Genomic DNA, 26,357 nt, shown 5'->3' with positions numbered 1-26,357 from the left:
ACTGCAGCCCATTCTTAGCTTGACAGGTGTAGGACATGTTAACACAGATTACCTTACTAAACTTACAAAAATTGATACGGATATATCTTTATTTAAAGGAAATCTACCAGGATGAAGGATTGTAAACCAAACACGCTGACATGCCGGTGTGTGCCCCCTCTGGCAGGGTCCACTTTTATTTAAGCTTCCTGTCCTGGTTTAAAAAAAAAGGTCTTTAAACATTATGCAAATGAGCATGAGGGGCTCCAGGGTCCATAGATGTTAATAAAGCCCGGAGCACCTTAGGCTCATTTGCATAACTTTTAGAGCCTTTTTTTCTTAAAAACCAGGGCATAGGAGCTTAAAGAAGGAGTCCATCTTGCCAGTGGGGGCAATTACACAGTGATACAATATGCAATCAGACCATCAGCAATATACCAACAATATATACAAAGTCAAAATCATATGTAATAGATGATAATACGGTATGTATGATGATAAAGTGCGGAGTAAAAGTAGTAATGGACAAAAAGATAATAATGTACAAATAAATATCATGGTAGTGTCCCTTTATGTAACACACTAATGGCAACCCATCAACTACTAACTACTGCTATAAAGTGCAAATCCAACATCACATAAATAAGAAGTGCCAGAAGAAAGCTCAACGCCTACCCATAGTATGCTGCACAGTCAGTCTGTACACTGACGCGTCGGCTTTCCTGGGGGTAATATTGTACTTTCATTCATAACCATAAATGATTTGTAACTCTAAGATGATTCCCAACCTCTATGCCGCAGGTTGACGGCTTGGACAGTCCTTTCTCTATTGCTATAGGCACCAGTGAATCTCAGATGCCAATGACACACGGCATCAGATAATATGCAGGGGGCGTAAACCTGATGGGCCCCATTCTATTAGCCCATCGCAGCAGTTTCGATGTAGCTTATGACACTTTAACTCAAAACTACACAGAGAAAGTCTTTATACACAGCAGAAAACTGCATTACATATCACATTTTCCCCACATGTATTACTATTTTTTAAAGGTACAAACACGGCTAAAAACAACATAAAAAAAAGCATTTGAGATAAATGTACATTTTGCTTGGTGAAGATGTTTCACTTCATCTTTGATCCAAGCAGAACAGAACTGAGTGTTCTTACTTAATGACACTTAGAAGGATTGTGCAGTCCCTCCCACTTGGTATCATCTGTGAGAATCAGATGGAGGACGGAAAACTCTGACTTTAGTTTAAAAATAGCCAAATGCCTCTTAAACAGATGAGGAGCGCGTTCCATCATATAAACAAGAGCTTTGCCATCTTGTGTGCTGACAGCTATGGGAATCTTTAACATGGACATTGGCACAATAGGCCATTTTCCCCTCATCAATAAAAAATTGTTGTGTCAATGCCAAATCTTAACCATATTCCATTAAAAGTAATGCTTTACTTTACTATTAGGTTAGGCAAATGTTTACAGCTACTATTTTATGGTGGCAAAAATGCATTCTTTATCTTTTGGAGATGATGCAATAAGCCAGATACCCATATACTGTACTGTTAATATAGTTAGTGATTGTCACAAAAAAATAATGCTGAGATCATTACATAGTCATGTTTATATTTGTTTAAAGGGAACACGGCAACCTAAAAATCGCTTTTTCGTCGACAGGTCACATTCTTTCTGAAAGTCCTGTCTGTCACTACCTAGTGCTTTGTAAACAGAGTGTGGGGTTGACATTACATAAAGGTCATAATGTAAGTAATTTGGGCTGTAGCCCAAGGCCCAAGCCTTCTACGGTGCAGATGGTCACCCAAACCACCCACTAAATTTTATACTGAGAAGGACCTTCACCCATTAAATCCTCATACATCTGTTTCTGTTCTCAATATACATGTGCACAACAGCCATTTCAGGACCTTTTGAAGGTCCTCCAAAGATCCAGAAACCGCAGACAGAACGGATGCATCCTCTATTCCCCAAGAAGCCTGATCCTAGTATTGTATGTACAAACTAAATTCCAGACTTGGGATTTTCATACGGCCCATGGCAGTCTTAATCTACCCCTGCCAACCACTCCTTATACCCCTAAGTCATTGGTTAGTGAAGACGAGCGCTGATGAAACTACAGATCACAAATCTGTATGCCTGCAGAAGTTGTCCCAAGCCATGTGTCATCAATGATAGTAGAAAAGATGATCTGAGCCAGAACTGTTCTGAGTTTTGCGGCACAGGCATTGGATTCATACATGTGGTCTAAGTATGAGCACATTGAAATGTCCGCTTGCTAACAGTGAATCAGCACGTTCAAAAACTATGTCCTTGTGCAGGAGCCTTATGACACATTGAAAAGAAAAAGCTGGGCGTAAGCAGAAGGGTCACCCCAGCCAAAATATGTCAGGTGGGTTCCTAATACATTGACTTTCTTTTACAGAGTACAAAGGTTCTGTCGTTGCCCTGCTCCTGTAACTTAATACCCCTACTGTACACCCTCCCAGGGGACATTTCTGTAATGTGACAACTATTTATGACTATTATTACATGACCAGAATGTCCTCACACTGTTACAGGGCAAACCATAGTTACTCCTAGCTACACATTTTTCTCGCTTTTGTTTGGTAGTTATGATATTTGAGGTCCAGGAAGCTTCAACTTGTTACCCAATACTATATTAACTTAATATACTGCCATTTTTTATATATTGACAAGTAGCATTTTCCCAGATTTTTAACGTTCTCTTTTTCACTTCAGGTGCGACGCTTCCTCAAACTCGGAGAAGTCACTGGAGCAGACGTCTTCTGATGACGTGTTTCTTGACTGTCTACCATCCCAGCACTCTGTTAGTCAGACCCTATACAGCGTTAACTTCCACCACAATCACATGCCCCCCGCCAACTTTATTTTCATCAAAGACCTAGAATCAAACAGCTCATCCAGTGACTTTTCCTCCTCTTCCCCGCTGCTGGGACCCTCTTCAGCACAGACATTTCCAGTTGATAAAAACCACAGTGACAATGAAATATTACCCATCACCCCACCACCAAGACCGCCTAAACCAAACCATTTTCCTGACGCGAGGCCTGAGGTGATTTCCAGTGGAATTATCCAGAATGGACATTGTTTATCTGGAATGGTGCCCAGAAGAATTTCACTATCCAGTCTGGACAATGTTAGGAACTGGAAAGGTAAACATAGTATTTTATGTGTAAAAAGGATAAGCAAGTGGTTTATTTAAATGGTCATTGATGGTCACTACACTACACTTATGTTTCATCATGAATCTTACAATACGTGTATACAGGAAACTGAATGTAACCGCACTGTTGTGTCTTCATATAAAGTTACTTATTCAACCTCAGTTATTATGAATTTATATGAAACACATTCTCATGATAGGTGGGATTCCCAGTGATCAGACCCCCCACCTGCCATACTTTAGTGTTTCCATGCTAACACAAAATTATCATCGTAAAAATGTACATCAAACCCTGACTGGAAGCTGCAGGAAAGCCGGCGGTTTATTATATTAGTAATGATGATAAAATGGATTAAACCTCATTTCTGCTTTTCAGGTGACTTGGAAGACGGCTCACTAAGAAGTAGAGATAAGAGACTCAGCCTAAACCTGGTTGGTATTCTACAGGAATTCTCTTCACTTAAAAGGGAACCTGTCACCAGAGGGCTATGTTTTTACCAGGGGACAGGTTCTCGCAGACACAGTACAGTATTTTGCACACAGGTTTTTTAATAAGTTCTACATTATATACTTTCTGAAACAAACTATATCAAGCTTACCTGGCTCCATGGGGGGACTTCTTAAATAGCCCCCTGGTGACAGGTTTCCTTTAGGTAAGGGCTTATTTTGATGGTCTTTATTGTTGTATTATATGGACGATATTACAGTTCCCAAATACTAATGATAGGATAGTGTCCCTGTCATATGCTCCATATTATATAATATAAGCTCCATGTCATGTTGGACAATCTATGCTTGTAAGGGGTTTTCAAGCTTCAACGAATACATCTCGAAACCATGATGCCAGTAATATGGCACGTCGTAAACTACAGGAGCCCACTGGATTCTGGGGGGGATCTTGAAGCTTTGGGGAGTCATTCCACTGCTGGTTGGACATGCCATATACTACAGAGGGAGGGTAAAATACAATGTATGGCACATCATATAAAAATGTGGTAGACATCAGAAGGCCTGTAGTAAACATCTGTGCATATGAGCAGCATTAGCACAGTAAAAAAAAAAAACTCAGATAATCGCTTTGAACAATGTGTGCGTTTCTATATTATAAGATTAGACCTTACATGTTATTTCATGTAATGAGATCTTAATCTGCCATACTGGTAGGAAGCTCTGTGCAAGCTCTGCAGACGGGAATATCATCCATGATATATTACTCAGCATTTACTGAGTCACTGCTTAGGTAACCCTCTGTATATCCTCATCATCACATTACACTAAGACTAATGATAGAACCATGATTCCAATACTGGAGACACAATAGTTACTATGGAGGCTCCCGGTGGACAGCGGTGGTATTACATGGATGAGAACACATTAAAATAACGGACTACATCTTCAGCTCCCAACATTCAGAATTTGCTCCCTCATTATCTGAACTTGTTTGTCTTTTATGTGAAATTGTGTAAAATTCTGCAGTGAAAAACACACTTCCTATTTTAATGAAGCTGAAACTCTGTTTTGCAATAATGTTATCAGATCTATGGACAAATAGAGCTGGAAAAAATTTATAAGATGGTTTGTAAAGCGCTGCGGAATTTGATGGCGCTATATAATAATACAGTGTATTATCTACATCTTGTTGTGATACTTTTGTCTTCTCTGTTTTGTAACATTTTTTTCTGTTTTTCCCCTTTGTCTTTTAGCCAAGGTTCACACCATTGTACTCCTTAACATCAGACTGTTCAGAAGACAGCTATGTCTCCATGAACCCAAATGCCTCCCCTCCAGTCTCAGAGTCAGACTGTAGCACGGATGGATATATACCAATGAGTCCGGTCACTGCAGCTTTTACCTTCCCAACATCAGTCAATTCCAAGGTGACCAGTCCGTTACCAGAGCTCCCAGCAGACCTGGAACCTCCTCCTGTAAACCGAGACCTCAAACCACGACGAAAGAGTAAGACCTATAATGTCATATTAACCTTTCATGAATTGTGTTTTCTTTTCATTTTTAACAAGACATTGGGGCACATTTACTTACCCGTCCCTGCGTGTTCCCCCGATCCGGAGTGTCCAACGAGAAGGAACTCTGCCGCGATTCACTTACATTGTGCGCCCGATATCCTGTGTCCTGTGTCACTCCCCGCTCAGGTCCGCCGAAGTTCACCATCCTGGTGCATGGCTTGAAACAGAATTTTAAAGTTAAATTACGCGTTCTGTCCGAATCCATCGGATCGTCCTAAGCCCCCCCCCCCCCTTCATTTTGTGTTGCAACACAATCCCCTCCTTAATCCCTGTCCCGGTGGCGCGATCCCCGAAAAGTCGGAAAACCCGATAGAAATGCAGCCGCGGGACCCTTAGTAAATAAGTCCCATTGATTTGTAGGAATTGGTTTACTATCTGATTATATAGCTAGACTCTTAGAACATCCAGGACCGGAGCCCCAATGCATATGTACCATGTTTTCAGTAGTAACAGCCTCCCTACATTAACATCTCCCATGCACCTAGGAAAAAACAACTAAGGCTATTCACCATACCGTAGCACGGCGGGCATACGTCGGCGCCTGGGAGAAGAGGAGGGGGTGAGTGCTGCTCATCCCAGTCCCTCTCCATAGAGATATATGGCGCTGTTATACGGGAAAAGATAGGACATGTCCTATCTGCACTGTACTGCACTGTACGGCGCCATGCACCCATAACCGGCCTATGGGGGATGTATATACGTCCCCCATCAGCCGTGTGCATGAAGCCTAATTCTGAGAAATCCGAAACGTATCACATCCACTGACTGCAGCCGACATGTCCTCAGATAGTAATTGTTCTCATTTCTTATCATCCCGACTAGGCCCACTATCGCCATGTCTCTTCTCTCTGCCTCAGGCCTTCTTTTGTGTAGCTTTCCACTCAGATATCTTGTGTTATTTGCTTTAATTTCATTCCCTAGTCCCTTAACAATGCCACCCTGCTGCTATCCCTTATATTGTACCTAAATACTGTAATAGAGCCCCCATGAAAATACCTGTAGCATAAATATGGTAGCAAATAGTGCCCTCAAAAAATTGTGCCCAAATAGTGATCCCAGAGTAATAATGTTCCCCACTGTTTCCCCATAGTAAGTATACCCCTAATAGTAATTCTTTCACAGTATTTACTTGTAGTAAGCCAGGTCTTTAACCTTATGGTCTCCATACAGTGTTATACCCACAAGCTTAGTGGACACAGTATCATGACCTCTTTTGGCCCCACATGGTATAATGTCCCCTGTGTGATCCCTATGCAGAATAATGTGTTCCCTACACCTTAGAATACCCCATCACTATTATATCCCACAGGATACAGATATAGTTGAGCTATGGGAATGACTTGCAGATATCTGAGCCCACAGTAAATTGATCCAGGGCCCTTGCCCCAATATTTTTGGCTTGCGACACCCCCGAAACACAGCATCCATGTTCCTATACACTGCACACTGAAGCAGAAATGGAAGGAAGTATGACCATAGCTGAAAAACTCCCATACACTTTAGAGGAAAGTAAACCAACATCACCGATTGAGGAGGTATAATAGCCAACCATCTATTCATGTTTGTGAAAATTGATGAAGTGGGAAGGAAGAATCGGGCATGATGAACTTTATTATGCCTAGTTCTTTGTTTTATTGGGAAATAAACAGCGGCCACGGGAGTCTGAAAGTGATTTACTCTCCTCTCCCCATTGAGAAGATTTACATAGTGGACAAGACAAGCATGCATGTTTACTCGAGAGTAGGGAGGAATAGCTGACTCCTTCTGCAGACAAATATTGAAGCTGTATGGACACTTTTAACAATTGCTAACTTTAGTACCAATACATATGGGGCTACTAATCGACATTGAGCACTATCTATAATCCAAACATGAACACAATCATATCATTATTTCTCATGGAAAAGTTTTACACAAAGTTCCAGAAGGTTCTACTAATAAGGCTGGATATATGTATGTGTTGAATGCATACAGAGTCACAGGTGCAGGTAGGTGGCAGCTAGGTGGGTTGGCACCCTGCTCATTCCTAGTGGCACCTCTCTGTGGGAATATGTTTCCTCCTCCATGTCTGGAAGGCTGTGCTGCAGAGCACGTGGGCCCAATGTTGTAAAGCAGCCAGCTGCTTCTTCTACCTACAGACTGGATGAGATGAGGTGTGCAGATGATTTCTATTATGTAAATCTGACATCCCATCCAGAGGAGAAGGATCAGCATGAACCCCTCAATGTCGGGAGCTAGCATTCCCGTGGGCAATCCCTGAATACCATGTTTCAGTGTAACAGGTTTGAGTCACTTTTATCATTAAACAAATGAATCTATGTATTTCTAGTGCGTCCACCACCCCTGGATCTGCGTAACCTTTCCACGATTCGAGAACATCCTGCGGTGACCAGGACGTGGACAGTGCCTTAGTAAGTAATCGCAAGGGCTTACCTACACATACACGGAGGGTGAGAGATGGCAGACTGGTGAAATTGTACACCGCCGACTAGATATTTCAGAGAGATTTTTTACAATCATGCCTAATCCACTGCTATAACAATATATAAGGAATAATGGGCAAGATTGCCCTTCGAGTCTGCATCATAGGGTCAGGTGATGTATGGATTCTGGAGCTGTCGCTCTTTTGGAACAAATTATTTGACTTTTAAGCCAAATCGTTTTTTCTTTATTCCTGGAATGTTGATCCAAGATCTCAGACATTGCTCACATGGTAGAATATCTTAAAGTGACCAGTCTACTGTGACTATGCATAGCCAATATACAGCAGAGATACCTGCTGTCCTTACTTGTCTATTCTGGATTCTAGTTTTTGAATATGTTTTGTCTGAAAGTCCAGGATACATCCCCCTGGGGAGATGTAAGATCCTAGGGGGCCGGAGTAGGATAGCGTCATGACCATGTGATCAGTCTCCGCCAACACACGATCATAAAGATTGGGTCAAACTCATCCAGATGATTTTTTAGCCTGTCCTCAAGCTTAATGCACTTTTAACATGTGTCCAACCACCTGTTAGTCATTGAGGTTGTCATGTATTATTAAAGTGACAGAACAGGTAGTATGAAATGAATCCACCACCCCTCTTCCCAAGCTGGTAAAGGCCCATAAAATCTGCCCCCATCCCACTACATCTTGATAGAGGGGGGGCTCCTATTACCACTAACATTTATCATGTTTTAGTGCTTTGTAAACATCATATCATAGCATTTCGTGCGTCACTTTTCAGCACAGCTGCAAACCTAAACATTGGCAGGAAAATGATCAGCTCCGTAACACAGCCCCCGGTGTCTCGTAAAGCAAATATGACAAAGAGAGGAGAAATAGGCTAAGGTATGAATCAGACCCAGCCTTTGGATCAGATGCAAATAAATATTACATGAGGACGCAGCTGTTCGGCACATACTAGACAGACATATCACGTCTGCCGGGTGCTGTGGCGGGTGGACGGTCTTTGTCTGGTGTTTACCATCTACGTGCCTATCCCTGCTAGCCAGAGCTCACCTCCCATCCATACTGTTATTCTTACCCAGCCAGCACAAGGCCATGTTTATGGGACATATGTGCTATGTCAGGAGTTGGCTGGGATTCAGAGCATCTGTAACATGCTTGTCTGACCTCTTCTATGTTTTTCTTCCTAGCAATCGGACCAGCTTTATCTCCCCAGAAAGTGACTGTAGCTCAGCAAGTATGTTTGCCAGTTCTGTCTCAGGAGAAGAGGAGGAGAGCTATATTCCAATGGTGAATGTCTTATGTCTACACCGGTTATATACACTGGATACTAAGGAAGTAACAATTGCACATGATAGGGTTCTCATTTTCTCAGGAAACAGTGCCCCTCTTATTCATGGCTGTGTCTGGTATTGCAATTGAGACTCATTCAAAGAATGAACTGTGACATCAGACTTAACTGTTTGTATTACAGATAAGTTAGGGGTCCCAAAGCAAAATTTCTTCCCACAAGACCACCGTCAGCAGAAAATATACAAATTTCTCCACTCTGAGTCAAGTGTGTCCCCAATGTACAGGGATAATAAAATAGTGATGGCCCAGACAAGTATTAATGCTATTGGTGATGCCATATTATAAGGATGATGGATCAAATGTCATAGTCATATGTTATAGTAAAGCAACAATATATAGTACTGGCACAGTAGTGTTGTGTGCCCTGTGATGTCACAGTAAAAAGATATTGTGTGTTGAAGTGTCACAATAGCAGGATAATTTGTGAAAGGACGTTACAGTACTGGGATAAATGTGCACAGTGATGTTACAGTACAAGTATAATACACACAGTGATGTCACAGAACATTAAATAATATACACAGTGGTGTCACAGTACAAGGATTATACATTCAGTGATGTCACAATACAAGGATTATACATACAGTGATGTCACAGTACAAGGATTATACACACAGTGATGTCAGAATACAAGGATTATACATACAGTGATGTCATGGTACAGGGATTATGCTCACATTGATGTCACAGTACATGGATAAAACACACAGTGATGTAGCATTACAGAGTTTATGCACACACTGCTGTCACAGTACAGGGAGAATACGCAGGGATGTCACAATACAGATATAATAGACGTAGTGATGTTACAGTACAGGAAGAGTACACACCGTGATGTCACAGTAGAAAGATAGTACACACCGTGTTGTCACAGTACAGGGCGAGTAAACACTGTGATGTCACAGTACATGGCGAGTACACACAGTGATGTCACAGTACAGGGCGAGTACACACAATGATGTCACAGTATAGGAAGAGTACACACAATGATGTCACAGTACAGGAAGAATATGCACAGTGATGTCACAGTATAGGAAGAGTACACACAGTGATGTCATAGCACAGGGATACTGCACACAGTGATGTCACAGTACAGGGATAATACACACAATGATGTCACAGTACAGGGAGAGTACACACAATGATGTCACAGTACAGGGAGAGTACACACAGTGATGTCACAGTACAGGATAGTACACAGTAATGCCATAGTACAGGAAGACTACACACACTCCTTACATATCCTGGTTCTTCATGCATAGTCATACTAGCTGCATCTTCCCTTTACATGGAGCAGGACCCATTGGACCCATAGAATCTGCTATGTTTGCTACAGCCTTTGATGATTTGTACTGAAAATATTTTTTAGGAATTGTCTAATGGGGGAGCGCTAGTAGAAGAAATTGCCTGTGGATTTTTTTTTTAAGTTACTGGGCGCCTCCCTCCATCAGGAGTAATGTTTTCAGATAAGGAAATTGCTTTTTATTTGCAGATTTGCTTTCCCTGAAATGTGAAATGCAGAGTTATAAGAGCAGGGATTGCGGTGTGTGGTTAGCAGCTATGGCTGCACTTACTACATATGGCGCTTTCCTTACACTCCCATACATTTACTTAGTTCCCAGCCATCTGCATGTACATTTCATTGAATATGCATGGCCTATAAATAAAAGATATGTTTTAAATATTTGGCAATGACCTAATTCATATCCTGCTGCCTTAAGTGTTCACCATCTGTCTGTAGTAATTATACTTTAGCGTGTTATGTAAGACATATATACAGCGTTCATGTAGGTAGATCTCATGGGGGTAACTAGAGGGGGTGCAGAGGCTGCAGTTGCAACTGGGCCATAAGCTTTACATTGTAATTGGGGGCCTGGCACACATTTTGCATCTTATCCCAACAGCTTTCAGTTACACCACTGGTAAATCCTATTGTAATAATTCTTATGGCTCAAAGTGAGTGTCTGTTATGCCACATTTTTAACCTAATATATTTATAAAAGGCAAAGTACAGAGGTGCATTAGTAATTCCAGGATAAGCGATTCCCCAAGTGTACCAAACAGTTAATGCATTTAGCAAAAATGTCAGCAACACAAGCTCCAGCAAAATTCACTTTAACAATTTCCCAAGCTATATATTGCATCTTGGGGTTAAAGGAAACCTACCATAAGAAATCTACTATCAGAAGAAGATCTAATGGTAGATTCCTCCTGCTGCCTCTGCCCTAATCTGTAATTTAATAATCCTGGAACCTACTTTGGAGGACATCTACCACCACATTTAGGGGTAGTAGACAGTCCCCAAACGGATGCTCGTTACCTTACGGGTGATGGGGGACTCCTGCTGGTATGCTCTGTGCCGTCTTTTATACTCAAATTTGCAGTCATATACTTAATGCAAATGACCTGATGACTCTCGGCAAGCCAAGCACCTCCTAGCTCCATCGGAACATAATTTATGAACGCCCTCTCATTGATATTCATCCATGTAGCCCACAGAAAGCGTGCAGACAGCTGTATGACATCACCGGCTGTCTGCTGCACTTTCCACTGGTGATGTTGATTAACATCAATGAGGGGGCGTGCATAAATGAGGCGCTCAGCTTGCCGAGAGGTGAGCGCCTCCAGCTCACTTGCATAACGTTTATAACTGCATATCTCGGTATAGAAGACGGCCTGGGGTATGCCAGCAGGAGTCTCCCATCACCCCAAAGGTAACAAGCATCCGCTTGGGGACAGTCTACCACCCCTAAATGTGGTGGTAGATGTCTTTTGATATGTAAATTAACTGCAGAGGCTACTGGGGTGTGGAGTAGCGTTAGATCCAAGTGCCTGGCCAGGCCCCAGGAGCCTCTGCAGTAAATTTACATGTAACAAAAATAATTTTTTTTTAGCAAGTTAGGTAAAGTTCAAGGATTATTAAATTACAGATCAGGGCAAAGGCAGGCAGGAGGAATCTACCATCAGATCTACTTCTGATAGTAGATTCCTCATGGTGGGTTTCCTTTGAGTGTTGTCCCACCAAGAATGGGAACTATAAGTCCCCTAAATGTTCTCTTTTCAATTTTAAGAGATTGTGCAATTTTTTTTATCTTGATCTTTGCTGTGTGTGACAGCTGTAGTATCCAATCAGGTGATTGCTACAACTGTTTAGATATACACTCACCGGCCACTTTATTAGGTACACCTGCCTAACTGCTCGTTAACACTTAATTTCTAATCAGCCAATCACATGGCGGCAACTCAGTGCATTTAGGCATGTAGACATGGTCAAGACAATCTCCTCCAGTTCAAACCGAGCATCAGTATGGGGAAGAAAGGTGATTTTAGTGCCTTTGAACGTGGCATGGTTGTTGGTGCCAGAAGGGCTGGACTGAGTATTTCAGAAACTGCTGATCTACTGGGATTTTCACGCACAACCATCTTTAGGGTTTACAGAGAATGGTCCGAAAAAGAAAAAACATCCAGTAAGCGGCAGTTCTGTGGGCGGAAATGCCTTGTTGATGCCAGAGGTCAGAGGAGAATGGGCAGACTGGTTCGAGCTGATAGAAAGGCAACAGTGACTCAAATCGCCACCCGTTACAACCAAGGTAGGCAGAAGAGCATCTCTGAACGCACAGTATGTCGAACTTTCAGGCAGATGGGCTACAGCAGAAGAAGACCACACCGGGTGCCACTCCTTTCAGCTAAGAACAGGAAACTGAGGCTACAATTTGCACAAGCTCATCGAAATTGGACAGTAGAAGATTGGAAAAACGTTGCCTGGTCTGATGAGTCTCGATTTCTGCTGCGACATTCGGATGGTAGGGTCAGAATTTGGCATCAACAACATGAAAGCATGGATCCATCCTGCCTTGTATCAACGGTTCAGGCTGGTGGTGGTGGTGTCATGGTGTGGGGAATATTTTCTTGGCACTCTTTGGGCCCCTTTGTACCAATTGAGCATCGTTACAACGCCACAGCCTACCTGAGTATTGTTGCTGACCATGTCCATCCCTTTATGACCACAATGTACCCAACATCTGATGGCTACTTTCAGCAGGATAATGCGCCATGTCATAAAGCTGGAATCATCTCAGACTGGTTTCTTGAACATGACAATGAGTTCACTGTACTCAAATGGCCTCCACAGTCACCAGATCTCAATCCAATAGAGCATCTTTGGGATGTGGTGGAACGGGAGATTCGCATCATGGATGTGCAGCCGACAAATCTACGGCAACTGTGTGATGCCATCATGTCAATATGGACCAAAATCTCTGAGGAATGCTTCCAGCACCTTGTTGAATCTATGCCACGAATAATTGAGGCAGTTTTGAAGGCAAAAGGGGGTCCAACCCATTACTAGCATGGTGTACCTAATAAAGTGGCCGGTGAGTGTATATGTGTAATTGAAAAAAGGAGGTCAAAACTTCTAGGTCAGGCCAGTAAGGGGTTAAATTGACCTCAAAGATAGTGCTGTTAGTTGTTGTCCTTGAACAAATTGGTGACAAACTTCCTTTAAAGGAAGGATTTAAAGGAAATCTACCATCAAGCATGGATAAACCGGGGGCACTTGCTCATCGATGCAGGCACCAAGACTGTGGTAATTTTCTTATAGTTGTAATCCATGGTTGCTTTCCTTCTAAAATCAATTTTAGTAATTATACTAATGAGCCAGGAGGGCTCTGAGGAGCTGTTACCCCCCCCCCTCCCATGCTGCAGCTTCACAAGCTGTTACACCGTGCAGAAGCACTTCCCCCTCCCACCGTGTGAGGTTACAGCAGGCAGAGGGTTTGAGGGTTTGTGGAAGTGCTGAAGGAGCAGGTGGGGAGTGTGAGGCAATGTAACAGTCTATGAAGCTGCAGCAGAGAGGGGCATTGATAACCCGCCCAGAGCCCATTTGGTTCATTAGCATAATTTTAAAGGTTGCTTTTAGAAAAAAAGAAGGCCATGGTTAACAAATATGAGAAGATTACCACAGTCACCGTACCTGGATCCCTGGTTTATTAAGCTTGATTTTGATGGTAGATTTCCTTTTAGTTAAAATGTTCTACCAGATTGACATGAAATATAGTTGCAGGATTTGTAAATACTAGAAAATTGATTTATCATATATTTTTACCGATTTTTTTTTTTAGTGTGACCCCTGTAGTATGTAGCTATTGAATAATGCAGCTCATCCCGAAAAAACAAGACCCCTCATACAGTTTTAGGCCGCATTCACACGACCGTCAGGGGGATGTATATCAGGCCACAGATATACGTCCCCATAGACGGCTATGGTAACCCACACCGGACCGTCCACGGGGAAATGAGAGCATGCCCTATCTTTCCCTGTGTGTACGGCCATGCAAGCATATGTTCGTGTGCATGTAGCCATACTGTTGTGAAGAAAATGTGGAGATTAAGACCAAAAATAGCCGTAAACAAACAAAGGATTTATATGTTTGCTACTTATGGTTATTAGAGGCATCAAAAGCAGATTCTACACAGGACACCATCGCACACATGGACCCCTTTAATCATGTTTCCCTTACCATTGTTTAGGAGCAGAGACAAGGAATATCCCCCAGCAATGGCAGCTTCCCGTGGCCCAGAAAGTTCAACCTCGATTATCTGGCATTAGACTTCAATTCTGCATCTCCATCTCCTGTACAAAAGGTAAGATAATGTGATGTATGACGAACCCCCCTCCCCCCTGACTCCATGTGCCAGTCGCATTACTTGTGGCAGGGGGTCCCTAGGACCCAGGTTCACCTGCGACTTCTGTGGAGAATCAAAATCATTGTAAGAAACTATGATTTCACTGAAAATTTTTTTGAGGCCTGGGAAAAACTTCTAGCGGGTTGTAAGTCAATATAAACATGTCTGTGGTAAACATCGATCTTTCCTAATGGGTGAAATAAACCAGGCTACATAAGGTGGACATGAAGGACATTTTGTGACGTCAATCATCTACGTCTCTTATAGGGATATTCAGAGAATAGCAGTGTTCTGAGAACTGGCGCTGAATTAGGATCCACAGGCCTTGGATATAACGTTGTCTGAGGGTCCAAGAACACGATGAGAAGCCAAGGACTTTTATAAATTGATTTATAAACTGATTTCTAAGGTTACATTCACACTGATGGCAGACTGCCTCTTGTTTTTGACTAAAAGAGAACCAGAACAACGGAAAATAACGTTTTTGGGGATTATTAGCAGGGTTGATATAAAATGAAGAAAGCAGTTACTTACCTCTCTATTCCACTTTACCTCCTGCCACCATTGCAGCCAATTGGTAAAATCAAACAAGTTCTCTTGTTTTGCTCATTAATGTACACTTTGCATCCCATCTTGACAGAAAGAAACAGACATGTGGATATTTTTGCTAATTTATTAGACAAAAAAAACAAAATATCAGATGGGCATTCATGTGATATACCAGGCCACATTCATCTTTCCTTTAGTTGCAACAAGTCGTCTTGTCCCTGCCTCCATAGCATGATGCTGCCACCACCATCTGTCACTCTTGGGATAATATTTGCCAGGTAATAAGCAGCGCCTGATTTTCTCCACACATACCACTTAGAATAAACACCAAAAAGTGAAATCTTTGTCTTATCAGACCAGGGAATCTTATTTTGCATAGTCTGGGAGTCCTTCATGTGCTTTTAGCACACTGTATGCAGCTTTCATATGTCTTGCACTGAGGAGAGACTTCCGCCGGCAAACTATGTCATAAAGCCCCGGCTCGTGGAGGCTGCAGTTGACTTTGGGGACCTTTCTCCCATCTGTCCACTGCATCTCTGGAGCTCAGCCACAATGATCTTGGGGTTCTTATTTACCTCTCTCATCAAGTCTCTTCTGGCATGATTGCTTAGTTTGGCTGGATGGCCAGGTGGAGGAAGAATTGTGGTCGTCCCAAACATCTTCCATTTAAGGATTATGGAGGCCACTGTGCTCTTAGGAACCTTGAGTACTGCAGAAATTCTTTTGTAACCTTGGCCAGATCTGTGCCTTGTCACAATTCTGACTCTGAGCTCCTTGGGCAGTTCTTTAGACCTCATGATTCTCATGTTCTCTGACATACACTTATATAGACAGGTGTGCACCTTTCCTTGTCAAGTTGAATCAGTTTGATTAAACACAGCTGGACTCCAATGAAGGAGCAGAACCATATCAAGGAGGATCAGAAGGAAATGGACAAAATGTTTGTTGAATGTGGGTGACACAGCAAAGTGTATGAATACTTATGGCCATGTGATATTTCAGTTTTTCTTAATAAATTAGCTTCATTTCTACATTTTAAGTTGGGGTGCAGAGTCTACATTAATGAGCAAAAAAGACCTTTCTTGATCTTACCAATTAGCTGCAGTAAAACAAAAACTTAAAAATGTAAAGGGGTCTGAATACTTTTGTGGTTCAACCCTTCAATAAAAAAAACTTCAATGTCTATGGTTATCTGATGGATCAGATTAATAGACATTTTGCTATAAGCTAAACTAAACTTTGTGTGCAAATAACTAATGCCAAAATATATTAACCTACAAATATAGTTCTGTAGAGCACAGATTTTGATATTACACTGGGTTTTACCATAAGACAAGCTCGGCTAGATATTGTAAGATCTGGTGTAACCATATTTCTCGTTGACTACAGAAACCTTTCTTGTCTGAAGAGCAGAGAGTGGACTATGTACAAGTGGATGAGAAGAAGACCCAAGCTCTGCAGAACACTAAGCAGGAATGGTCTGATGAGAGACAGTCTAAAGCGTGAGGCCGTGGTCGTGGTGTTTTTTTTTTATGTTTTGCACTAGATGAATATATTTTCTACAGCAGCTAAAAGGACAGTTTCATCACTCGCGTTTCAAGCTGCAAGGGAAAACAGGAACGCCAAGGGACAAACTGTATTTATTTGTATGTATATCCGATGTGGGGAGCTCTGAGAGGTTTCCACTCGTATCCATGGATCTAATGCAGGCAATGATTGTATCCATGAAGGTATGCTACAGGTAGCGGCATTTATACTGAGCACCTCACCAGTATGAAGGAGGACATGGATCTGTACCCATTACCACTCTATTAATGATAAGCCATATGCAGCTCATCCACTGATGATGCTCTTCCTCCAGGGTGAAAGGATGAGACTCCCATCACAAGGGGTTGTCTCGTTTTCTCCATTTTTATAGTGCACATTAGAGCTCTTGGATTTAGTATAGGTGCAATGAATTCCAATCTTTTTATATGTTTATATTTGCGGCACTGTAGTTTATGCACTGCACTCGATTTTTTTTAATTATTATTGTAATCTATTTTTATGTTCTCAATGAAACTTTATGTCTGATATAGGGGCTGAAAATGGCAGCACTGTGTTTAGCTATAGCACTGAAACTAATGACCACGTCGGGGTTGTCCGTCTCAAGGTTTGGACTCAATATGTGAAGGAGAAACTTTGGCATTATGTATCAATTTTTCTATTATTAATAATCTATCCATTCCAGTCCACTGTCAAATACTTAGAAGGTAGGCAACTCCTTCTATATAATGTGTTGAACAATATAAGGGCATTGACCCGGAAGCCAATAATTCTTAAGGTTCCTAGGGAAGTTTATTCTGGTCACTGCTGCGCTTGATGGTTGCATATACACGGAGCAATCATGATTGTTAGTTAGTGGCTGCTCATGTCATACATAAGGCTGCAGAGGCCGCACCATGCCTGTGCGCAATACAGGTCTATAGGGAATGTGAGCTGGAAACAATGCAAGTGTGTATGAGGCCTTAAATCGCAGCTTAACTTACAATTAGAAATCAGTAATCAATGTGTGTTCATGAGGAGTAACACTGTTTCTGGTCATGATGTGACTTGTAATCCTCATTTTCAGGAAGCTTTCCTCCCTGCAGTAAATTGCTGTTGCCTCCAAGCTGCTGTATGGAAACCTAGCTGCTGTGACTCACTGCTCCCCCTCTCCTCTGCATAGAGTATTTGTGAAACCTCACTCCTCAGCGAGCTTCTGTCAATCTTGCTAGAATGAGGGAATTCAGGGGAATTTCTGAGAGAAAAGCATATTAAGGCCACTGGCATACAACTCTGCTTGGTCCATAAAAACCAGATGGTCTGATGGTCAGATCCCAATGACGTAATATATATACATAATATAATAGATATGCTGTATAATGTTCATACTGGCAGAAATGACATCAGTTCCCACCCAGTGCCCTGTGTCTGTACAGTGTTTCCAATGGATCACACTGGGAGTTATCTTAGCCATATCACAGATACTGATTCAGAAACCTGATGAAATGAAGTAAATCTCTGTGCAAAAACCTGCTGTGTGGTAACGTAGTATATACCAATGTATATTCGCAGACCTGTTACTAAATTGAAGGGCTGGACCTCTGGACCCTGAGGGTTTTAGAGGCCTATTTAAAGGTAACAGGTTGCTGTCAGAAATAATGGGACTTGCTACATGAACATCATAGATCCAGCTGTGCTTTACTATAAAAACACCCAGCGTGGATGCACTATTAGTACATAACACAATGCAGGTCAGGTTATACATGTCGTTTGTGTATTTAAATTTAGTTGCTGAGCCAGTATTGTTGTAGTCGAATCGGTTCTAAACCTAAGGGCTTTGGATATTGTCTTGAGAATTTATAGTGAAAATCTAGGTCATATGAATCCCATGGGGATCTTCAGTGCTTGAAGCATGGGTATGTCAGTGCTGTGATGGATTTTCGTATCATTTGCAAATTTTCAGATTCTTTGTTAAGGGCATCTACCACTGGGATGACCAAAAAAACATATTCCTGTGGTATACAAAATGGCAGAGTATCCCATATTGAGGCCTTCCGGAATTGTGCCTATGAATAACTGTGATGGGATGTCTGGAAATCTTCCTAACATTAACTTGACAGCAAGAGTCTGACACGATACCAGACACATCCAGAAGCCAATTTTTCCTTATCCCCAAGGACCTCTTTAATACGACTTAGTCCTCTGTGCTGCTTCTTTTATATTGTCTAGAGACATAATATGAAATTATGCAAAGCAGAACCCGGCTCTAGTCATGGCTAAGCTGTTGTCACTTTCTGCTGCTGGTTTTCATGGCCACGTCTAGAGATGCATTCCTTACACTGTGCTGTTACATTCCCACAAACAGTGTCCCATCTAGTTGAATGTGTTTGCCAAGATTCCAGTAAGAGAGACTACCGGCAATATCCAGTTGGTTACTGTCACTTTCATTATGGTGTGGAATGCTGAAAATGTATCTGAACTTTTCAGAATTTATTGAATTTGTCTAGAACTCTAAAATCTGGAATGTGCGTTGGCCTCCTACACACTAGAAGTGGAGCTGTCACTGGTCCTGGTAGCAGTAATAAATCAGCACTAAGGGGGTATAAAAAAAAAAGATAAGGTCAATTTAATATTATTTATCTAAAGACTCTAACTTATATTATATCAACTGCTTTGAATAATACGTCCACCTTCCTAATGTCACATTTATGTAAATGCAGCCTAAAAGGGTTAGTGGGATAAAGAATATTGTTATCTGCTATACAAGGGGTCCTCAATAGATGTATTTTAGAAAACAGGTCCTTCTGGTATTCCAGCTTTCACTTGCTACACTTGCAATGTTTTCCACCTTTTATTAAACATCTGTTAAAGATTTACTTAGCATTGATTTATTTTCAGTGATTGAACCTGAGGTTATGCCATAGTTTGGTAAGAAAGCTTTGCACTCCCATATTCACACAGCTGCCCACTGGGTACAGTACCAAAAATCATATGGAAATTGCATCTAAATACATGTGCAAACTGGTTGCGCATGTATTTATGAAGTGTCTATAACTGTGCAGGGTTCCCCAGATTATTGAAGACTGTGCTCCGGACTTCATGAATAGGGTGGCCAACTGCACTTGGAACATGCACGTGGCCATGTATAATAAGTAGATATAATGGGAACGATTTATCAGAAGTGTCTGAGATCGAAACTGTTCTAGATGCTCATGGCAACCAATCAGAGCTCAGCAGTTTATAAAATGAAGCTCATTAGCATCATTTTAAAAGTTGATTTTAGATGGAAGGAGGCCATGGATTACAAATATATGAAGATTTCCACAATCACGGTGATTGGTTTATCCATGCTGGATTTTGATGGTAGATTTCCTTTATGTCAGTAACGTTTTATAGATGTGTCTGTTCATCCATTTTGCAATGCATTATGTTTAAGACATTTCATCACAAAAAAAGAACGGGTAGAATTTTGAAACTTTTGTGTACTTTGTTATGAAATGTGATGGTACAATGGAGCAGTTCAAAGGTTGTTAACAGAATGTGATGTGTAATATACAAGCAATACTGCTGTGGAATATCATCTGCCTGTACCTATGGCCAGGCATCTCATGTTAGAGTATGGATCTTATGCCTCTAGATCCTGCTGTCCTTACAACACTGATTCTGGGACCCACTTCTATTTTGCATCCTTCATTGAAAGTTAACTTTTGGGTTATTTGGACCACAGTTTGCCAGTTTGGAATTATACAGCCTTAAACAACACTAAATGCTATCCTTATATGAACTAGTCCTGAGCTATTGTTACAATTTAGGTCTAGCCATATTCTTCACATATAATACAAGTAAAAAAAAAATCAGTATAACCGTATCAAAAATATCCTTTATGATTAAAAATAACCCTACAAATGACAGAGGAGGTCACGTGGCTACTATGTGACATCCCAGTTGTCTTCTTAGTGCTGTGAGATATTACTGCCTCCTGGCTTCTCATTACAGGGTATCACTGCCTATATCTTATGTACAGGGATAGAAGTTTTCTTCTATGATAATAAACGTGTGCCTAAACCTGAAGCAGCAGATAGCTACAACACATGGAAAAATCCGAGGGCCACTCTTAGCATGTTCTACACTCAACCAAAGGCTCTGGTGACAATCAGGGGCTATTAATAACAATCAAAGGGGCTATTAATACCCAGCATGTGATAGAATACAGCCAGACATATCAAGATACAGCAGAGGTTTCCGTCACAGCACTGGTGCCTATGATGAATGTATGTAAGCTCTGCCTTCTACTGACTGACAATAAGGGCTATATTTATCTCCGAGGGCGGGCCGCATTGTGTGCAAGGCTTTATTATCCTACCGACAGTATATTTCTACTCACCTTTGCCTATATATCATGTTTTATAGTACATATAAGTAAAGGTGATCCTTCACTTCTCCTCAAATGTTTGTTTTTTGTAAAAATGTGTATTTTGTATAAAATACAAATTCCGGAGTATCATTTTTCTTAAAACTCTGTATTATTTTGTCCTTGTGTTATTCTCCCTGGCAATATATGACTAAATTGGCTATTGTGTCTTTGTATAACTTTGTAAAGGGACCAGGGCTGATGGTGTTAACGTGTTTTTGAGGAAGAAGAATGATAAGATCCAGTTGTCAGGAATACAAGTTGTTACTTAGAGCTGACTAGTCCTCGATAAGATATGTGCACAAGCAATAGGAGGACTGTCACTAGCAGAGGGCTGTAATAATGGAGGGAATTCTATTAAGACAGGCCTTTAAAACGTCTTTCTTAATATTCCCCCCACCGGCGCATAGACCAGGTCTGACTTGGTGGAGATTGTAGCTATGGTCTCTGGTGTAAACTATAGTAAATAAGGAAGGTCGCAGCCTTCAAGCCCCCATCTGCCCTCTCCCCACCCAAAAAAAAAGATGGATATGGGGCTTTGTACACGCATAATAGATCTGCCCCAATGTATATTCCTGCTATACCGCTGGGCAGTTCACAGAGTGAAAGCAAGTATTCATTTTTCCTGTAATTATGCAAATGAAATACAATATATTGTAAATTTTGTACATAGTATAGAAGTATTGTCTTCTGACATTATGTTACTAAGATGTCGGATTGCATAGTAAAAGAGGTAGTTCAACCAGTAGTGGGCAGTAGATCTCCCAATTCTTACTGAACAGGAAAAACTTTCAGCTTTTTCTAGGGAGCTGGCAGTATAACAATGTCTTTTTTCGGACCATAACTTGGCGTTATGGCTGCACAATTGTCAGATACATATGGCCGCCCTAAGTGCCTAGCAGATATTTTCCTGACAAAGTGTTGCACCCCACTGCTGCTCTTTACTTCCTATGTTCTCTTGCACACTCTAAAAAAAAAAATCTCTAAAAAATACCAGTAAATTCAGTCCGCAGCCTTAGTAGTGACAAGTCTCATCCACCAATTGGGTAAACGAGCATCTGCAAAACTTTCTGTCGAGACATAGGGATATAAAGACCAGCAGGATCCAGGCAGCATATGGTGAGTGTGAGTTAGGTATAGCAGGCTGTATTTTTCTACTTAGGTCATTATTATGTCATTATTATGTGTATTTATTTACTTGTCACATCCCTTCAAACCTCCTCAAAATTGCAATAAAACGCTTAGTGACTAATCCATAATCCTCAGCCCATCAGGAACATCTACAGATAATAGAGCATCTAAAAAGACACATTGTCCACTACTGTCTGGGCAGCTAAGCAGGCAGGAATTTTTTATTTTTTTTACCAGAAATTTTATGTTGCATACAAAATGTTTTAGCAATCCTGTATGTAAAACAATGATACTTAAAGGGAACCTGTCATCATGAATGCCATTTTTAGCTGGTGACCTGGTTCCAATAGCCTATGCTATGCCGATTTTAAAAATGGCATTGTCTGCATTCTGAAGCATCTGAGTAGGTTATAATAGTTTATTATACAGCTGCAGCCTGTGTGTGCCTGTGTCACCTCATACATTCTCTCTTCCATACCATCCCCCTCCCTCCTCTGCCTGCTCAATACACATGACAGGAATTGGGGAGGGAGCTGCATGAGTGTAAAGGAGAGTTGACTGACATAGGCTGCAGCTACCCCCCCCCCCCCCCACACACACACACACACACACACACAGCTGCTGGCAGCTAACCCAGTAATGTAAAATAAACTATTATAAAGTACTGAAATGATTCAGAATGCTGACAAAGGCATGTTTTTAATTGACAAAGCAGAGGCTATTGGAACCTGACACCAGCTACAAATGACATTCCTGGTGACAGGTTCGCTTTTAACTGTGGGATGAACTACAAAACATTGTTGTATATAGCTTATGAGAAGGGCAGTAGAAAAATGTGACAATATCCCAGAATAAGGGAGAGCACAAGATATCCTGCACAAGCATCGTACTCTGTAGCTATGTGAAGATGTCATACAGTAGACTTGGACCCCTTTCACACAAATGTTTTTGAGGTCCGTTTTCTTGTACCTGCATTTGTGGATAACTTAGGTCTCTATTTTGTGTAACAGATTTATTCATACTGACACTTTTTTCCTGTAATCTCAGGTCCTGTCCTATTTTGTGCTGTTTTGCATTTCCTGGTGTCCTCCTATGGGTCTAACGTTTTTGTCCAGAAAATCATTACAAGTTTAAATAGAGGCAAGAAGCCAATGACATCAGGTGAAAAATGAGTGAAAAACACCATATAAAAACTGACCTACAAGCCCTAGTGTGCAGACAGAGGAAGAAAATGTTTGTGTGAAAGGGGGCTTAAGTGTATTGAGTGTCCGACTGTCCCACCCAAACTTTAACCCTATAGTGATCCCTAGAGGTGTAACCAAAGACAGCCTGAGGCTACAGGATAACTTTCTCTGGTGTAGTGTAGTCTATGCCTCTGGGTTTATACAGAGATATAGTGCATCAAATTTAAAATAATTTCATATTACAGTGGTATCCTCTGTAAACTGAGTAGCTGTGCCTTACTACATACTATGTGCATGATGCTTTGCTAAAGGACAACCTCGTAAATACAGGAAATACAAGAAAAACATAGATTTAGCAAGTGCAGTGGGGAATTATTGTGCTTTTCGCAAACAAAAAACCTTACTTTAGCATCAAATATTGGGGATTTTTTGATACAAAGTTGATACAAATTTATTTAGCTATTCTTCTGATCCAAGCTCTGTGGGGGATTTATTAACACAAGGTTTTACTCCCAAAAACAAAGTTTGCATAAGATAATATAAAAAGTCACTGCTCACTCCTACCAATTTTCACAAGGTGCAGTCATCGAAGAGGTCACCCACAGTGCTATCGTTGTTGGCACAAGACAAAGCCGGAAGAGGTGAAAACAAGGTTGTCCGAAGTTTTTGGCGTCTTTCACTTTAGTTGATATGCACTTTTTCGCCCCTCTTGTGAGTAGAGAAATAAAATTTATTCCAAAAAGTTTTTTGCACTATGATCTATATCCGGTTACAATTGGGGATCGCTGCAGGAGTTTAGACACGATAGACATGATATTGGTATTGGATCCCTAGAGCTATAGGGCAAATTAGCAAGTTCTTGGATTTTTATCTCCTCTTCATGACACCAACAACGATAGTGCTGTGGGTGACCTCTTAAAGACTTGCACCTTCTCAAAATTTTTAGGAGTGAGCATTGACTTTTTATTTTATTTAAAGGACCTCTACCACCAGGATGAAGGACTGCATGCAAGTGAGCCTGAGGGGCACCAGGCTCCATTAACACCTATGGAGTCTGGAGCCCCTCAGGCTCATTTGCATACAGTCCTTCATCCTGGTGGTAGAGGTCCTTTAATGTTTCCTGATAATTGTTTTCCAGGATGCTACAAATACAATCCAATGATCTGTCCTCCTGTTATTAAAGCTTCCTCTGGTTTCCTATAAAATGTTCCCTAAAATGTCTCTGTTAATGAATATTAATGAAGGATTAGCCAACCAATCAGGTGTTTGCATTGAATCTGACTGCCTTATGAAGGCGAATGAAGATTAATCAGATTCTGTTTTCTTGTCTCCAGTGGATATGAAGTATTTTAGCAGGTTCTAAGTTTGGTGCAGATTCTCTCAGGGTATATTGTGAAGGTAAAGCAATGTCATAAGGGCAAGCGATGGCATTTTACACGGAATGTCTTATTTGTATGTCATTTCTAAAGGTAAAAACTACAAGTATACAAGTATATATTCCAAATACTAATATAAACCTTACACTTTGTACATAAATCTATCTATATCGATCACTGGAATAGCATTAATTTTCATCTCTCAAAGATATTTGTAAGAAAGAGCGTAATATAAACTTCCATTTTGTTGAAATTGTTACCTTTGTATATATTTGCATGTACATTGTAAGTTTTTTTTTTTTTAATAAAAGATTGATAACATTGTTTTATTGATCATCTGGGTATTTGTAGCTTTCTTATACTGATTACATCAAAGTTAATATACGACCGTATACATTGGACGATTTGGGGTATGTACATACATTGGTACAACATTATTGGAGAACAATTCTGCCTTTCCTCTGTTATCTCTCCTGGGAAATGTGTGAATATGTTTCCAACTGGCTTGTTCCATTCTCTTAGTCAAAAGAATGCATAAGCAGTTCATCCTATATCAGTTAGACTAATATAGACCGTGTATTTGTATGGAAGGGATGGGGCAGACTGCTGTTTACCTGTTCAGGTGGAAATATTGGAGCACACGACAAGGAACACAGTTATATCTCATTATAATATCTGTAATTGTTGAGTTTCTTGAATGTGTCTTTTTGTTGCAAAGCATGTACTGTCTATGTAAGGATAATAACCATTAGCATTACAGGCAGTCCCCGGGTTACATACAAGATAGGGTCCGGAGGTTTGTTCTTAAGTTGAATTTGTATGCAAGTCGAAACTGTATATTTTATTACAGTTTATTTATAAGTTCTAGACAATTTTTTTTCTTTTGCCTCTGTGACAATTGGAGTTTCAAAGTTTTTGCGGTAATTGAACCAAGAATTATCAATAAAGCTTCATTACAGACACTTTACACCTGATCATTGCAGTCTGGGACTATAGTAACATCCAGAGAGCTTCATCAGAGGTCACAGTGGTCAGAGGGATCCGTCTGTAACTATGGGTCGTCTGTAAGTCGGGTGTCCTTAAGTAGGGGAACGCCTGTATATATTATTTGGTGAAATTTTAATATATGCTACATGTAGTCAGGACTACTACTGCTGCCTAAGGTAAATGTAAAAATGGCACATCCAGCCCACCCTCTTGTTCATAATACCACCAGTACACATACATATAAGTGGGGGGCTGTAGAAAAGGGGATTGTTATTACTCAGGGATATGCCGGGAAAGGAAAGTGTTTTTTTTTTTTTAATAAAAAGATGTTCCCTAAATTTCTGAGCTATAGAAAGTGGGGCATGCTGAGTAGGAGAATTATTAGCCGGTGGGCCACACAAGGGCACATTACACAGTAGGGGGAAAAGTTATAGGAGCTTTATATGAAGGGACAGGTGGGGACATTATACTGTGTAAGCACACTAGAGGATGGGGTGCGCTA

At 41.0% G+C, this 26,357-nt stretch overlaps 1 protein-coding gene across 1 annotated transcript in view; it reads left to right on the top strand.

Moving 5' to 3' along the window:
• The window catches only part of GAB3 (GRB2 associated binding protein 3), a 78,725-nt gene extending 59,275 nt beyond the window's left edge, over nucleotides 1–19,450 (top strand). The window contains exons 4-10 of the mRNA XM_072124895.1: nucleotides 2,738–3,171; nucleotides 3,559–3,614; nucleotides 4,886–5,138; nucleotides 7,536–7,617; nucleotides 8,846–8,945; nucleotides 14,538–14,651; nucleotides 16,632–19,450. Of these exons, the coding sequence (XP_071980996.1) occupies nucleotides 2,738–3,171; nucleotides 3,559–3,614; nucleotides 4,886–5,138; nucleotides 7,536–7,617; nucleotides 8,846–8,945; nucleotides 14,538–14,651; nucleotides 16,632–16,748 (1,156 nt within the window). The 3' untranslated portion in view covers nucleotides 16,749–19,450. The remainder of the gene's footprint in view (nucleotides 1–2,737; nucleotides 3,172–3,558; nucleotides 3,615–4,885; nucleotides 5,139–7,535; nucleotides 7,618–8,845; nucleotides 8,946–14,537; nucleotides 14,652–16,631) is intronic.
• The last annotated feature ends 6,907 nt before the right edge of the window (nucleotides 19,451–26,357 follow it).

The sequence above is a fragment of the Engystomops pustulosus genome, chromosome 9 (assembly GCF_040894005.1).
Source record: "Engystomops pustulosus chromosome 9, aEngPut4.maternal, whole genome shotgun sequence".
In the NCBI taxonomy this organism is placed as follows: domain Eukaryota; kingdom Metazoa; phylum Chordata; class Amphibia; order Anura; family Leptodactylidae; genus Engystomops; species Engystomops pustulosus.
The sequence above is the reverse complement of the archived record's forward strand: the minus strand, read 5'-3'. Positions and strand labels throughout refer to the sequence as shown.